The sequence below is a fragment of the Falco punctatus genome, assembly GCF_963210335.1.
Source record: "Falco punctatus genome assembly, chromosome: 15".
In the NCBI taxonomy this organism is placed as follows: domain Eukaryota; kingdom Metazoa; phylum Chordata; class Aves; order Falconiformes; family Falconidae; genus Falco; species Falco punctatus.
Genome location: NC_137595.1, coordinates 6578456 through 6593357, shown reverse-complemented (window position 1 = coordinate 6593357; position 14902 = coordinate 6578456). Strand labels below are relative to the sequence as shown.

At 39.9% G+C, this 14902-nt stretch overlaps 1 protein-coding gene across 3 annotated transcripts in view; it reads right to left on the bottom strand.

Moving 5' to 3' along the window:
- The window catches only part of DIAPH2 (diaphanous related formin 2), a 243189-nt gene extending 231953 nt beyond the window's left edge, over window positions 1-11236 (bottom strand). For 2 of the 3 annotated variants that reach the window (XM_080366036.1, XM_080366037.1), the window contains exon 1: window positions 10923-11236. In XM_080366036.1, the coding sequence (XP_080222162.1) occupies window positions 10923-11042 (120 nt within the window). In that variant the 5' untranslated portion in view covers window positions 11043-11236. The remainder of the gene's footprint in view (window positions 1-10922) is intronic. The other variant, XM_080366038.1, reaches the window with a different exon arrangement.
- Between the last annotated feature and the right edge of the window lie 3666 nt (window positions 11237-14902).

The window sequence follows — 14902 nt, the reverse complement described above, 5'->3', positions numbered from 1 at the left end:
ATAACTGGTAGAATAGAATATAATATAAATTCTATTATATTCTAATACAATACTAATAATTTCTAAGAAATTAATATTATTATATTAGAATAATATAATATACAATAATATAAATTAGAAATAATAATTTCTAATAGAAATAGGCAAGGAGAGAATTGATACACTTAAAAATAAAGCAGAAGGCCCACAGCAAGTTTCATAAGTACATATGAAGTCTACTCTGTGAAGAGCTTTGTTGGATGCTGGGCAACTCCTTGAAAATGGAATGTTTTACTTTTCATAGACCTTGAAGAAGGGAAGACATGTGTATTTGCTTTTTTTTTTTTTTTAATAGTAAGAAAAACCCCACAAAATCCAATCAACTGATACACAGCCTTTAACAAAACTGGCAGTGGAAGGGATGTGGTGAGCCAAAGAAGCAGGAATTACTAGTGAACATTGTTCATTTTGTCTGTACCCAGCAATCTTGGAACGTACAGTCACAGGAATCATGTCAACAACTTTTTAGAATAATGTTGTCTTTATTCCAAGTCACTAACTTCCCAGAAAAGAGCAAGTATTTGATCCCTACATTAAAAAAAAGTTGATAGTAAAGTTACTTTTTTCTCCCCTAATAATGAACAACGTGATACTAAAACTTGGAAAAATGAGCAATGCTGCTGCCACAGTAAAGAACTTGGGCTTTTCCTTGAAGGACAGAAATTCTAGATCAAGTAACTTCTGCAGGCATGGACCATAATATAATTCAACAGTCAAAGCATAATCAGGTTAAACTGAATTTATATCTGCTGTGGTAAGCACAAGGGCTCTCTGCTCCTTTTCCTATTCCTTCCTGTTTATAACAGATTCCCAAGATTCTTTGTCCTTTAAGGAAGTAGGAAATGAAGCAGCATGTGAACAGAGAGGTATTATATTATAAATAATAATGAGAAAGCCAACAGTATAATTCAACTTCAGAACAAGTGAGATTCCCTGTTAAGAAGTAACATGAATTCAGGAGGATTACAGATGCTTCTAACAGGTTTCAGAGAATCTGTTATCTTCTGCTAAAGGATAAAGTAAGGAGGAAAAAAAAAAAAGATAGTTCATCATAATATTACGATGTGGTATGTGCTTAGGTTACCCCTGAACACCCACATGAATTTATATATAAAGGCCTTCAAAAATTTCAAAATCAAAATTTCAAAACAATTGCTTTGAAATCTAAAATGTTAACTGATGGGATTACTGCTTATCTTCTAAGTCATTCAGGATTTAGTTAGAATCACAGAATACTGTCTACTAACCTTAATGGATTTAGGAAGCCTGTCTTAACCACCCAAACTTTGTCTGAAGCTCAAATGTGGATGTGTACTTGTAAAATATGGAAATTAAAATTGTGTATCTAGTTTACAGATCGAAATTCTACCAAAGCCTACTGCTGTACTCTTCACCTTCCCAGTTCAGGAATGTCTCCATCAAGCTGTAAATAAGCTACAGAACAAAAATTAAACTGCACAGCTGGAAGACAGTAGAGTAGTGGAGAATGGAGGATTGTAAAGGCTTGAGAGACTGCAGCAGACATTGCCTGCTGTATTTCTAGCTTAGCCAAGAAATTATGTGCTAAATTAAAGTTTCCTCACCTCACTTTTTTCTGTTGATGAGAATAAAGCAGTGGAAGATCCACTTGCCATAGTGGAGTGGAAAGGAGGAACTGAAGAAGTTCTAGTAGAGTGGATAGCCTGAGAACAGCAATTCTTACTGTCCCATTATATAAGACCACAAAAAACAAAACAAAGAATCTGGTTTTATGGGAATTTGGGAATTAAGACTGGCAGCAGCACCACAAATAAATCCCTGTATAGACACCAAAGTCAGGATAAAATCAGTTACTAGATGTTTCAGTGCTGAAGCTTTGGTTGCAACTTCTCTCTCCAGTCTAGTTATAAACTACCTTCTATTTATCTGTCATACGCATCAGTTCACTCAATTTGAGTGGCTAAGGCTCTTATAAGCAAAGACTTGCAATGATTATGAAAACAGTTCTTATTTTATGTAAAGTGTATACAAAATTAGACAGAAATGCTATTGTATGGCTTACAAAGAGGGACAGACCCCACTGAACCATCTAAGTTAATCTGAGTTCATGTGCTAACTTCTGAACTTAGCCAGCTGATATCGCTTCACCCTTTGTTTCAGATTTTTTATTTAAAGCTTTTGTTTTTAAGGTACCCTCTAAATATGGCTGGCACAAAAATTAAAAAGTATACGACACCAGCATATATGCTTAGCCTGATACGCTGTCATCTTTTTTCTTCTTTATGCAAATAGTTACCTGTTTTAATGCAACTGGAACACACCATGTAACCATCTCAACTATTAATAACTGTCAAATTCTCATCTACTCAAGCACTCACACAATCATAAATGCAAACATTCAGCATAGTTCCATTATGAAGCCACAGTATTTTAGAAGTTACTTCAATTTTATAGGTATAAAAATAATTCACCGCAGGAGAATATGAAGAGTGAAAATTTAGACAGGAAAGTCTGCATTTTACAAGAACTAACTAGCTTATCTTTTATTAGGAGTCCAGAATCTAATGACTCTCAAGTTGGCTTAGCATTTGATCCTCAGAAAGCTACTCATTTAAAAAAACAAACAAAAAACAACAACAAAACAGAAGAAAAACAAACAAACAAAAAAAAAACCACAGGCATTTTTAAAGGTCATATTCTAACAACCATCTTTAGCTCTTGCCATACTAAGAAAGAATAACAGACTGCAGAACTAACATTTTTCCTGACCAAAGTACTTATTTTGTCTTGTTCAACCATCCCTAAGACACCAACATGAATTTATACAGAGCCACTTGCAAACACATAACTAACTAGTTGTGACAAAAAGTTATCCTCAAGAACATTTAAGGTCTGTGATCATTTCCTCTCATCTTCATGCCTAAATATGCATTATGATGTGGTTTTGCTCACGTGATCCCATATGGGATGAAGTTACTAACATTTGACTAGCTAATCCCTGAGCAAAGAAACCGGAGAGAATGGGCCTGTGTACCTTCATGCCAACCTGCATCCACCAGTACCTTTTCTGCAATTCCCTTGGCCTACATAACCGAAAATTACAGATGCTACTTTATTTGCTGTACAGCTACTGTCCTGTAGCTCCAAGTGCTGGGATTCTACAGTGCTATTACCTGACTATCTCAAACTTAACTTTTTTATTTAGATGTTTATTCTAAACTACAAAGTAGCACTTCTCTGTAAATTTCACATTCCTCAAGCAAGTTCTCCTGTATTTATTCTCATATAAAAAGGTAACAAGTATGTTAATTTGGATGTTATAAAGAGATAACTTAGTATTTCAACTGCAATTAGGAAAGCAGTAGGAGTATGTGAGTATGTGTGTTAAAATATATATACACACACACAAATCACCAATAAATAGAAGGCAGGATTCATTCCAATTACATTTTTTTAATCAGGTGATGACTTTTACATTCTATACTTTCAAGACAAGTTTAAACACACTCGACTGTTGGGAAGTACACATTGAGAATAGTTTTAGTAATGAAAACTCTTCCTATCTTTGATGTCTTCCATATCTGATAACACTGTGCGAAGAAAATTTAAAAGCAGCAAACACACGTCACACATCCAGCACACCTAATACTTTCTCCAATACTATCTTATTTCCAAAGTTTTAGGGTCACGAAAAGGATCAAGAAGGGAACCTGACAAGAAAGCTATCTATCATATGCATCATCTTGAACTTCCTCTTCTCCCACTCTTCCCCAAAACAGCCTGAAATGAATATGAAAATACAGTTTTCCGATTACACAAGAAGAGCCCATATCTATTCGAAACTCTTAAGAACATTTTTGCTTTACGTAACAGAAGGTGTGGTGATACTACAGCATGCACTACACCTTAAGACCAAATATTACCACACCCAGGTGGACCGAAGACCTTCTGTAGCTGTATCAAAACATGTTTCCCCTCTGAGGCCTTGTTCCAGCATTGAACTTCCAAGGTATTTCTCAATTTCTGTAAACCAGCTGATTTTATAGTTTATATCACAATGCAGGTGACAGTATCATTTAACTGCCATAGCAGATCTTTTTCAGATCTGCCCATGTGCATACAACATGCTGCTTTCACATCACATCCAACTAAACAGCTATCACAAGAAGACGGCTGGAAAACAGACACAATCATAATTTAATATTACTGGTAGATCAACTGTAGAAAAAACAGGGAGAAAACTGTAGAAAATACAAAGGGAGGACTTCTAGTGTGCCATAACATTAGGCACATCAGTTCTAGCAAATAAACAAAGAACAAATAAAAAAGCTGAACCATTGACTGGTTCAGTTTCATCATCTTGTTTGTCCCACTGCCACACAAAAACTTCAAGGCAGTAGAGCACCAGGGTGGGCATGGAGACTGCTTAAGCCTACACCACTGCCTCAAAAAAAAAAAAAATTCTTTAATTGACACCTGTTGCAGCACAAGCAAGCTATCAGGCTGCAACAAGGCTTTTGCTGTCAGTCAGATTCTACTGTCCATGCTGTTTCTCCTTCCTCCAGAGGCCAGACCACACTGCTGCTCCTCCATCCAGCCACCTCTCCCCCACCCCTCAGGGCTATTCAACTACTTAGCAGAAAGAGCTACAGCTGCACATCATCCATGTCAATCAACCCACTGCCTTCGCAGCAGGGCCACAGCGGCAGCCTATTATCAATGCTAATCAACCCACTGCCTTGACTCCTCTACAGTCACCCCTTCCTCCCATACTATCAATTAATAGTTAACACATAGACTGTATTTGCCTTGCAGAGTGCGTTACCACTACTTTTGTTAAGCAAGATTTCGCTTATCTACCTTTTAGGAAGTTGTGTCTGAGAGTGGGAAACAGAGGCGCTCACTCCAATACCGTACAAAAAAGCTACCTGATGCATGAGACCTTAGAATAAGCAATTAGTTGGATACAAAAATAACATGCATGCTTAAGACAAGTTACCTTTGTCTTACCTGCAACTTTATGAATTGCTACACAAACACTGAAGTCTTTCTACTGTCAATCTTCTCTCAAAATTATCTGCACTACCACCATAGCCCTTCATAACAAAAAACTTACTTGCTCCAAAATGAAGTTATTAAATTATTTTCAAAAATACTGAAAGTAAAGAATGACCACGATATACAACCTGTAAGGAACTGTACAAAAATATTCATTCTAGTAGTTTCCTAAGTTCTTGTGGCTTTAAAGTTGAACAAGTAAACTGATGAGTAACAACTGAAATTGCCAGTTGCTTCAGCAGCAACTGCCATCTCTTGTTTTACTTTACCTCTAAATTTGGACAGGGATGAAAAGAATGAGAGGAAAGTTAGTAGCCATTATTGCTTAGCTCTAAAGAACTGCAAATGATGCAGAAAACATGACATCATCTTGTAGCCCATCCAACTTTTCAAGCCCATCTCTTCCTTCTACCCAGTCATCAGCAATCACAGTATCATTAGCATGCTTTACAGGCTATTTGTAATACAAATGCAAAAGTTCACACTCAACTTGGATATTCAGAACGATATTGCTTAAAATCTCTGAAAACATCACTCTTGATATGCACACTGTTAGTTCTCACTGTAACTGTCTTTCACATTGCCTAGGTGGAATCTGCTTTGTTTGCAAAGCTTCCTGTATCATACAGAATTGCTCTACAGTTTTGTCTTACAAGTAGTAGTTCAGGAAGTTTAAGTACCACAAGCAGATAGGCCTATCGCCTGACATATCACCCCATTTAAACAGTGTCGGTATACATTCACATAAAAGCTAAAGCGCTTACCTAAACATCAGTACCAAGCATGCCCTACTTGTACCATATTAGAAGTAGTATCCAATCTGTATACTTTTCAGAAACAGAACCAAATTTTTCAAGACATTAATTTTACTTGTCAGCAATAGCTGTACCCTAACTAACTTCACTTGCTGGAATACCTTGACTTTGGTCTAATAAGACCAAAAGTCTTCTAAAACACAAGCATTTTGTTCACTTTATTGGGAAGCATACACTTGAAGCAAGAATCCTCTGCAGGCATGGGCTGACTCAACTCGGAGACACTATGATCTCAAACATAATACATTTTAGTCATTTGCCAAAAATCTCTGCTGAACCTGACTCATAGTTCACATATGAAGTGTACAAACATCAAAAGTCACATGTAAAAAGCACATTATTTCTCCACAGGAGAACAATATCAAACAACCTTAGGAGTCAAAGTTGATGGCACATTGTAGGTCTTGTAAAACACAGCCTGTCTGACAGTAACGGATACTCAATATTTAAAGTGCTCATTAACTCCTGTAGTGATATGGGTGGAGGAGCCCAGCTGGGAAAACGATTCTCCCAAGCACACTCAGTTTACTTCTGTTTTAAAGCTGATGAAAGCTTTCATTCCACTGTTCAACACCAGTTTATGCCACATTAGTCAGAACATTTTGTTCACAGCTTTTGATTCATCTCAAAGCTCAGGGGGTTTAAAAAACTTCACTATTAAGCATAAACAATTTCTGCTTTTAAAACAAAGCATGACTTGCTCCTTGTTTGATGAATCACCAAATCCACTTGTTCTCCAATCAAATAAGCTCTCCCTCACCCCTAAAAATTTGTTTTTCATGTTATACAAGATATGTCTCCTTATCTACTTTTAAAGACAGCATCACACTCAGAAGACACCCCTTTCAGAAATTTTGTTTGTAGCTAAGTGGAGTATCTATCGCTGAACAACTATCACACAAACCTGAAGTGAACCTGGGGGTAATGCTGCATGTTTAGTGTGGCACTTCCCATTACATGCACACAAGTATTTCTACATATGCTAACACTAAGCTGACACAATATATTATTAACGCTAATTTAAAAGCACCAGAAAACCATTGGCCATATTAACTTCTGGTTAGTCAGTGTCCTAACAGTCAGGAAGCACCACAAATCCTGTTGTAACACCTCTTTTTGAGTACTAATTCACAGAAACACAGGTGTTTGAAAGGATCTCATTCAGTTCTCAGTTTAGCCTAAACTCCTGCCCAAAAAAGCATGGTCAGCACTGAACTCCAACCAGCCTGCTAAACGCTTTGTCCAGGTTTCCAAGTATTGAAAAACTACAAGGAGTGGGATTCCAGTGTCTCTGGTCAACCAATGCTTAATCATCCTTCAAATGTTTTTCCCCCCCTTATACTCAGCCCACTCTCCAGCGACCTCTCCTGCTCCTTCTTACAAGCTCTGTCTTCCCTTCTCCCATGAAGTTCTGTAGGAAGTCTGGCTTCAACTTCTCTGCTTCAACTTCATCTTTTGATGAATAACTTGATAAGACTGTGGGTTCAGCTAAGCATTAACAGCTATGCCAAATCAGACCCTACTCTTTCAAGCACTTACCAATTTCCTAGGTACCCAACAGAATTATATACTTCCCATGTGTTACTCAAGTGTTAAGGAGAGCAAATGACATTAACAAATACAGGAATCGCAGCAATCTCCCTGACAACCTTAATTTAGCCTGTTTCCCTAGTATAACATGCATACTTTTAAACAAACAAAACAAGCACATAGCCAAACCCAGTTAAGAATGTAACTGCTTATTGCCATCTCATGCCAGGCTATTCTCAGGGCTGGCAGGAGATCAGGTGATTGTTTGCCAAAACATTTTTTTTTCCTGCCCATTTCATTATAAACAAAAATAATGACAAAAACACCAGGCACTCATTCCCACCTCTGGTTCTTGTGCCAGCAAAAAATGGAGGGGGGGGAAAGGAAAAAAAAATTGAAAGCAGAGCTCTTTCAGCAGCTGTCAAGGTGCCTGTAAGACAGACATTAGATTTTAGAAAAATATTCCAGTTTACACAGTACTAGTATAAAAACTGGAACTAAATTCTCATTGTGCAGCTCTGTCACTTTCTAGAAATTATATGAAACTTGAATGATTCTTACAATTACCTACAGCAAAAGAAAATTGAATTAGTAGTTCTAATATAATACATCTTCAATTATTTGTGTGCATACATATGTATCAATTATCTTACAGAAAAATACTCTAAACCATCATTGTCTTTTCTAGCACAGATCCTCTCTTGATAGCCTAGTCTTACTTCCTGTCAGTCAAGAATAAATGCTATCAATCAGGCTTCAGTCCTTAAAAAAGACCCACCAAACCACTATGCTTCTGCAGGCCAAGCACCATTGCCCACCTTCTACTTTCAGATGGGAAGCATGGGGCAACAAAAAACTTCCACCTTCTTCAAGTTTCCCTTCCCCCAAAATAATAATTTCAGCTTTCCCAGCTCCCCGTCATCTACAGCCATTTTTAGTCCATCATACAAAAATCATTCCCCTAGACTTCTTCCCAATGACTTGCCTGATTTCAGCTGCTATGCCAGGAACTAAAAATAAACCCTCTGTTATGTGTAGTTGCACACCACTTCTCACCAAGCCCTTATTCAGCACTCCACTTGATGTGTGAAAGAAGTTCTGGAAAAGAGACACACTCCTCTCAGCGCACTGTAGAGTTCCTTGAATTACACACAGCAAACTGACAGAGTACAGGTTGATTCATCTTATAACTGTACTGAAACTTGATGAATTTTAAGTTATGCAGCTGAACCAAGAAAATCTCTGCATCAAACTCTGAAAAGCTTTGTATACGAACTCAGTGACAATACTTGCACAAATAGTGTGGCTTCTCTTACAGAAGTCCCAAATATACCTTCATCTTATTTACACAGTGAAAAGAACAGGGATGAGGTACTAGTAAGGTTGTCCTCCAAATACCTAAAGATATTGCTAGCCTCAGCAGAGCCAATACTCCATTCAAAATTAAAGCCAGCAAAATTTAGTAGGATTATTCTCCCACATAATGGATGCAGACTTTCCCCGATAACAGACCTGTTCTTCCCTCGCAAATCCATGGCAAGAATTGATAAATCTGCCTGTCCACTCACACCACCTCAACTTAAAACACACCTGAACCCCATCCCTTTTCTCCCTCAGAGGAAGATCCCTCTTCATGTCAGTTTCATACACCATTTGTGCACATCATGTCCAGAATCAAAATAATTACTTTTCCATTCAACCCACTCACTCGTTACATCATCAGAGGCTAGTCACTTTATCTCAGGGCAAAACTACCTTTCAGAAGGTATCTGGTTCAACCAACATACCACTACTCTGACCCATGTTGCTGACGGACTGTAATCATCCCCTCAAGAAACAAAAGCGTATAACTGCATAGGAAGTCAAATATTAACATCATGGACATTTTCCACTAAAATGTAACAGTAAAAGCCTACTCTAGTGATACTAGAATAACTGAAAAGAATATGCAATGTGAACAGTTGTCCTGTTCAATCTAATTTTGAGCTCTTAGATTTTTTAAATTATGTATTTTTTTCAGAACAAAGTGTTCCCTGCTAAAGAAGCATTCAAATTTGTGCCCACAGCTTCCAATAGAGGTACTTTCCTGTGTGATTTTTAAATCACTTCCCTGCAGGCATCTTCAGGCAGCCTTCCCAGCCACTTTAGCTAGGAAACTGTAAAGGTAGTATAAACATAAACAAGCACCTCGTTTATATGAAGAAGTTTGTTTATGTTTATCCTATGCAAGGAAGTATGAGTTTGTTTTCAATAACACAGAAAATGAGACACACATTTGGTTACTTTTTGCTAAAATAAACATGGTCACTTTCAATACAAGCACGCTTGAAGTTATTCAGTATTCTGGCTTTCTGTCAACCTTTTAAATCATTATAACTTTCAGTAACTTTTCAACGCCTCATACATTACAAATTTAACTTCTTCCTCACACGCATTCTAACTTAGTTTTTGGTGACAAGAACACTCCCACAGTTCTCAGACTCATCAGCCCAAGGCAGACATGAAGGGAACACAAGGTGGGAGCACTTACATGTGGACTTGGTTCTACCACTAGCGCTGAAAACCCCTGCACTGATTATATAAAGTTTGAAACTAGTACTCTATTTCATAAGAAAAGTCAGGTAAGTTTTAAGTATCTGCTACACTGCTGTTCTTGGAAAACCCATCAGAAAACTGATCTAACTCGAGCATAAGTTACTTGTAAGTTACAGAAGTAAACAATCAAAAGTAAACACTGGGTTTGCTGCTAGTGTGTTTATAAAATGAGATGCAATCCAGTGCTGTTGGCTTTGGAATGTACCTACATTTCAAGTTATCAGGTCTGTAAGTAGAAATGTCTAATTTTAAATAAAAAAAAACACATGTAATGAACAAATTCTACCGTCCTAAAGAAGCTTTGGTCAAAAGTTCGTCAGGTATTTCCAAAAACACTGGACAATACCCAAATGTTTGAGTTGCTTTGACAGTAACTCAGAAGTTCACATTGTTTGCATCACAACCACCAATATTCTGGATGGTTCAACCCATACAGAAGGAAAAAACCAAACCACCCGTGACGTTCCACTCGAAAAATGAGCGGAGCAGAGGTTACACCAACAGGTCCTGCCTACAGCAGAGCGCTGTCACCGCACCTCACCCCAAAGGGGCGGCCCGGGCACCACCCGCCGGGAATCCAGCCGGCATCGCCCTCACGGAGAACCCGGGATTTCCCGGCCCCTGCCAGCGGCCGCCCCCGGCCCTCGGCGCGGTACCACCGCACGCCTCCTCCAGCTGCCGCCTCCCTCCGCCAAAAGGCACCCAAAACCCCTCACGGGATTTTTCAAAAAGCAGCCTTTAATTTCTGAAAGCCCGGCACCCCCCAGGCCCGGCCGCACGCCCCTCCACCCCAGATTCTCTACTTGGGAAACAAGAAAACGGCACCGGAGCCTCCCTCCTCCTCCTCCCCCTCCCTCGCCTTCCTCCTCTTCCCCTGCCCCCCTGCCAGCCCCACAGCCCGCTCACCAGCTTGGGCTTGTTCCGGCTCTCCTCTTCCGCGGCGCGCCCACTCCGCTTGGGGTTCATCCTGCCGGAGCTCAGCGCCTCCTCGCCGCCGCCCGCGCCCGGAGCCGCCTGCCCCTCCATCCTCCCACCGGCTCCGCACCCCAGCACAGACCCCCTCTCTCTCCGGGGCTGTACCCTCAAGGCCCCATAGGACCGACAAGCACCACCGGGCACCTCCCCGTCCCCTCCCAGCCGCAACCGGAGCAGTTCCTGGTCCTGCTGCCTCGCCGCCGCCTCCTCCCAATCCGCCGCCTCACAGACGCCGGACGCCTGGGCGCACGCGCACCGCCCGGCCGGCGTTACCGCGCATGGGCACGCGCAGGCCCGCTGCGGGGAGCGGAGGTAGCGGGCGGCCGGCGGCGGGGCGGGAGCGGGGCAGGGCTGGTGTTAGGAAATGGCGGAGCGCCGGCGTTTTGAATGGAAACGCACAAAAGTGACCGGCCTGGGCTTTGGCAGCGCGGAGCGGGTGTGTAGGGGGATCCGTCCCGAGGGCTCCTGGCCGAGCCCTCGGTGGGGCCGCCGTGAGGCGGGAAGGCCGGGACTCGTGCTCGGCCGTCTCCCCTCAGCCGGGCCGGCTGCTCCGCGGGCGGGCGGGAGCTGAGGCGGCCGGGGCCGGCTGTGGCAGTGCGGGCAGCCGAGGAGCCGGCCCCTGGAGAAAAGCCTTGTCTCCACCTCGTTTTCTTCAGGGCCCCATCCATGGGGTGTCCTTACACTTCACACACACGGGGGTTTCCTTGTGACGCTCTGACTTCAGCAGGTTTCCCTGAATTTTATCTTGGGAACAGGTGAGACACAAGGGATAACTGGTGTGGTGGTTTGGCTAAAGTAGAACTGTTGTTACGACAAACAAAAGACAAACTTACTTTCATCAAATTTGAGAAATCCAGTCCCCAATACCTGAGTCATCAACATGTGCTCATGGTTCACAAGAATGAAAAATTGCTTAACTTTCTGTGGATTAGAGAATCCCTCAGGCTGAGCCTCGCCATGTAAACTGAAGGTCTCTCACCATGGGCGTATTGGTGTGGGTAGTGGAAACCAGAATCATATGCCTGATTTTTAGAGGGCTCATATTAACAGATGTCCTTGTATTAATACAATTATTTTAAAAAGAGAAAAATACCCATTTTGTGTTGGTATAACTGAGTCTATGCTTATGAAGTTATACTGAGAAGAGAGTCATGAAAACAATCATGATCTGTTACAGTGAGATGAGGACAATCCACAAATCTTTGGAGTCCAGATTTAGATACAAACATGGTACTTGATTGCACTTTGGAAAATGGTTCCAGCTCAGCACTGTTTCCACAGTGTGACTGTTCTTTTAAAAAGGCAAGCAAGACCAGTACAGTGAATTTTACCCATCTCTCTCTAATACACACGTAGTTAAAGCATGCCTAAAATTCATATAGCTGTCTGCATTTCTTCTGACGCTGAGGCATACCTGAGTACTGGATGAAATGGTATTTCTTTTAAAAAATCCAACAGTGAAAACCTGTTGATAAAACCCAATAATACCAGCTTTCAAATAAAATGACAGCTCTGAAACTTGCAGGCATCTTAAAATTGGAGTCGAATCTTCATGGCAGAAGGTAGTAGGTTATAAAATAGGCCAGCTCCATCGGGCTGCTCAGTTCTTAATACTTTGAGATGCACCTTCTCTTTTGAGTACAAGTGTTCCTTTTACTGTTAAAATTTTATAAAAAATAAGTATTTGGGCATAGTTTATGCGTTCTAAAGCACACATAACTTCGGAATTGTGAAATTAATCAAGCAATCATGGGTTTAATCACTTGTTTGCAGCGACAGGCAATGTAATGTTATTTCCAACTACATCAGTTTATATTTCACAGTTCATTGTTCTACAGCCACAGTTTAACAGTTTGCCAGTTTCAGTTAAAAAGAAATGCTCAGATCTGGTTTTTTCTTCTCTTCAGTTGGCCCTAATGGCCGTTTTGTTTTTCTGTGCTTTTATTTGTCTGTGTTAAGCAGCACACATAACTGGAGCAGAAAGGTCAGTCATTCCAGAGTCAGAGAAAACTGAGAATAATTTCCAACTGACTGACATCTCTGTGCACAAATTTAATGTTTAAATCCAAACTCTACAGCACTATTTGTTCTGCATAACTCCTAAGTGCTTTAAGAGCTTTTTTAATCCAAATTTTCTGCATTTTCCACAATACTCATACTGCTTTAGCCAAGTCTTCTTCCATAAAGCATTTACATTGGACCCACCTCTAAGTTTTAAGAGCAGCAGGCAGAACATTAGAAAAATACTTTGTGGTATAAGTGCAAACAAGTGCAGGTGGCAGAGATCAGGAAAATTGAGCACATGTACATTCAGGCATTTATTTCTCTTAGTTTTTGATGGAGTAAACCTCAAATCACGTTCGTGATCTTCAGCAAAACAGGAAAAAGAGCACTTGAAACACAAAGAGGTCAGGTTTAGGAACCATTCACATTACACTGAAAAGAAAACACAAAATATTTACTATTTTTAGTATGCAATTGTTACTGTACAATCTAAGTGATAAGTTATCTAAGTGATAGAGAAAACATGTAACCATCAGGCTGTAGCTACATCATGTGATGAAAGAGCTACCCCACAGGGACTCTTACTTCCTCTTTTCCTTCTGCCGTTTGCCCACTCTCCTGGGACAAATGGCTGGTTGGTTGGCACAGTTATTGTCACTTTTTTTTAACTCCATCTTACAAATATTTTGCAAGTTTCCATATAGAGTGCTCAGCTGTGACTTAAAGTTAATGAGTTGTACAAAATACTGCTACAGGATTTTCTGGAGATCTGCTTTTGAATATGTTAGTATATATCAAGTGTCATTAAGTCTATTTCATAGCCTTCTTAGCAGAAGTTAAAGCCTGCAATATTCTTTTTTGAAAATGTTTTTAGTCATACTCCATCCAGCATTTTAGTGTTTTTGTTTTTTTTTTTCATCCCAGTTTCCGGGACTGAGAAACAAGTATTCCATGTATGAACTGAGGATCTAGAAGCATATTAACTCTGCAGGCAATTCTAAGCAAAAGGAGCGATCTGAAAGTATGCAAACTATCCCAATCAGGAAAATTTAAATGGAAAAGCCCCTCCACAACGAAACAAAAAAACAAGCAAACAAACAAAAAAAAAAAAAAAACAACCAGAAAACCACAACTCTGCTTAAGGCAACCAGACAAACCTCAGATCATGTTGGCAGTTTGCAATGCAGTGTTTTGGCCCATCTCCGAGAACAACATAGTAGGTCCTGAGGGTAGAAACTGGTAGTTGTACAAACTGTTCTTAACTTGGCTTCATCTCTGAAGAAAATGTATTTTAAAACTATGCATTTTACAAAAAACATCTCACAACGTTAAAAACATGTAACTACAGAAGGCCACTTCTATGTAAATGCTAACATTTCTCTTGTAGATGCTAACATTTCTCCTTGTGGTTTTGCATATAATCTCAGTTACATTCAGTCACACAACTACAACAGCTAGCAGTGACAGAAAACTGCACATGTGCATCTGTAAAGAAAAAAAAAAAAACCCACACAATTTTCTTACAACAAAATTATCATAGACTGATAAGCATAAGATATTTTGAGCCTTCCCAAAACATGTACTATTTTATATCTGAATTTGAATGAAATAGGCCTTTGAAGATGACTGGCTGACCCAGCAATATGAGAACTTATTGCTCTAGCACTCTCTAAACTTATAAAAAATACAATCATGCAAGGTTCCAGAATATACACAAGTATCTATGAAAAAGAAAAGGGTTCTTGGTTTATCATTTTTTATAAATTCAGCAATAGAATTTGCATTTGATAGAGAAGGCATAGGCTTCTGCTTAATAACAGCAGTTCTAAAACAGCTGTAGGTGACTGATCACCAAACCAGCTTATTCAGATTTCAGTCTATGACAAATGTTCTGTTCTCCAGGTTTC